This window comes from Fulmarus glacialis, unplaced genomic scaffold, assembly GCF_000690835.1.
Source record: "Fulmarus glacialis isolate BGI_N327 unplaced genomic scaffold, ASM69083v1 scaffold23369, whole genome shotgun sequence".
In the NCBI taxonomy this organism is placed as follows: domain Eukaryota; kingdom Metazoa; phylum Chordata; class Aves; order Procellariiformes; family Procellariidae; genus Fulmarus; species Fulmarus glacialis.
This window is the reverse complement of record NW_009231710.1, coordinates 1-1689: the sequence shown is the minus strand read 5'-3', so window position 1 is coordinate 1689 and position 1689 is coordinate 1. Positions and strand designations below refer to the sequence as shown.

The following is a 1689-nucleotide window of genomic DNA, read 5'->3' as shown; positions in this document are numbered from 1 at the left end:
GCCCCCCCCGCGCCTCCCACGTCTCCTTCCGGAAAACCACCGCAATGTCCTCTGCAAGGGTTGGGGAGGGGTCAGTGAGGCAGTGGGCCCCCCTCCCAGCCCTTAAAATCACTTACCGATACTTGGGGTCCACCCTCCAGCACCCTGAGGTCCCCTCTCCTGCACCTAGGTCCCCCTTTCCTGCCCTCTACAGGTCCCACAAGCACCCAGGATCCCTCCATCATGACTTGGGGTCCTCCCCCTCCAGCCCAGGGGCCCTGCCCCTACAGCAGAGGGCCTGGGAGGCTGCAGGACCCCCTTGGGTCCCCCCTCCAGCACCCAGGGGTGTTTAGGAGCCCAGGGGAAGTGGCAGCTCCCAGCTCCCAACCTCATTTGGATCCATCCCCAAAACTTTCCAGCAGCTCCAGCATTCATCACCCTCCTTCACCCCCATCCTGGCTTCTCCAGGGATAATTTGGCCCCCAAAGATGCCCTCGGGGTTGCAGGGCTCCCAGCTCGCCCGTGGTACCTTTCTGGACCTTGTCGCAGAGCAGGTAGAGCTCCTCGCCGCCTGTGCAGGGACCGCTCTCCTTGTTCATCCGGCAGATCCGCAGCTCCGAGGTGTTGGTGGACTCTACGGGCAGCATCACGGCTCAAGCTGTGAGCCGGCAAGGTGGCTCCCAAACCGCCCAGGCATTGCACCGGGACTGGGCATCAGACTGGGACAGGGCACCAGGACCAGGCTCGAGCACCGGTGACATTCCCGTCGGCATCATCTCTTCCCAGCCAGCCCTCGTGCAGGGTACCAGCCCCGTGGGACACATTCCACCCTGGGCATGGGGGACAAATCCCCACCGGCCACGTGGGACCAACCCTGGCCAAACCCTGCAGCCTGAGCCAGGCCCTGGCGAGGAACGCGCTGGTGCAGCCTCACCACCCAACCCATCCCGGAGCCAGATGCCGGAGCACAGAGGGTTCTGGGGGTTTGGTGGCCCCAGTGGGGACGTGAAGCCCCCTCCCTACCACATACTCTTGTCGAAGATGGGCTCTGAGAGCACAGGGCTAAGGTGCCGCGTCTGCCCGGAGCCGTCCTTGTAGGAGGCCTGGAAGCAGATCCTCACCACGTTCATGTCCACCTCCTGATGGTTCTTGAGGGAACCGGCTGGGAGAGAGGAGAGGGGACAGTCAGCAGCCCCACAGGGCAGGGTTGGGGACATCCCTGCGAGGTGTCCCTGCGCAGCAACAGGGTCTCGGCCCTCAGGAACAGCTCTGCTGGAGCCCCCCCACCTTTGAAAGGGTCAATGCCCAACTGCAGCTTCTTCTCTATCGCCGCCTCGATCTCCTTCTTCTTCACGCACTGGATGCCCAGGTTGCTAAAGCTGCCAGGGAGCAGAGACGTGCTGGGGAGGCAGCTCCTCCCATCCAAAACCTCAGGGGACCCAGGTGTCCTGCCCCTCCCAGCCTCCCGCTGCCCAGGGAACCCCCCAAAAAACAGCCTTCCTCCTGCCGGCACTGGCTTCAGCATGAGCCAACGCCAGCGTCCTGGTGCAAGGTCTCTGCCCCGGCCCAGCACAGCTTCCTGCCGGCAGCAGGACTCATCCTGGCGTTGCGTACCTGTGCTTGGGGTTGGTCTGGGGCTTGAGAACGACCTCGCAGAGCCCATTGCTGCAGTCCTTGCCCACCAGGCCGTGGGGGTGGACGCGGTAGGGC

General features: G+C 64.2%; 1 protein-coding gene across 1 annotated transcript; it reads right to left on the bottom strand.

Moving 5' to 3' along the window:
• Window positions 1–2: 2 nt before the first annotated feature.
• Window positions 3–1683, bottom strand: LOC104081803 (transcription factor RelB homolog; the record flags this gene model as incomplete). Its single annotated transcript, XM_009584674.1, has 5 exons — window positions 1594–1683; window positions 1267–1358; window positions 1010–1141; window positions 509–613; window positions 3–51 (listed from the first exon to the last, which is right to left on the bottom strand). Coding segments are annotated over exons 3-5 (254 nt in total), but the record flags the coding sequence as incomplete, so codon positions are not given.
• Between the last annotated feature and the right edge of the window lie 6 nt (window positions 1684–1689).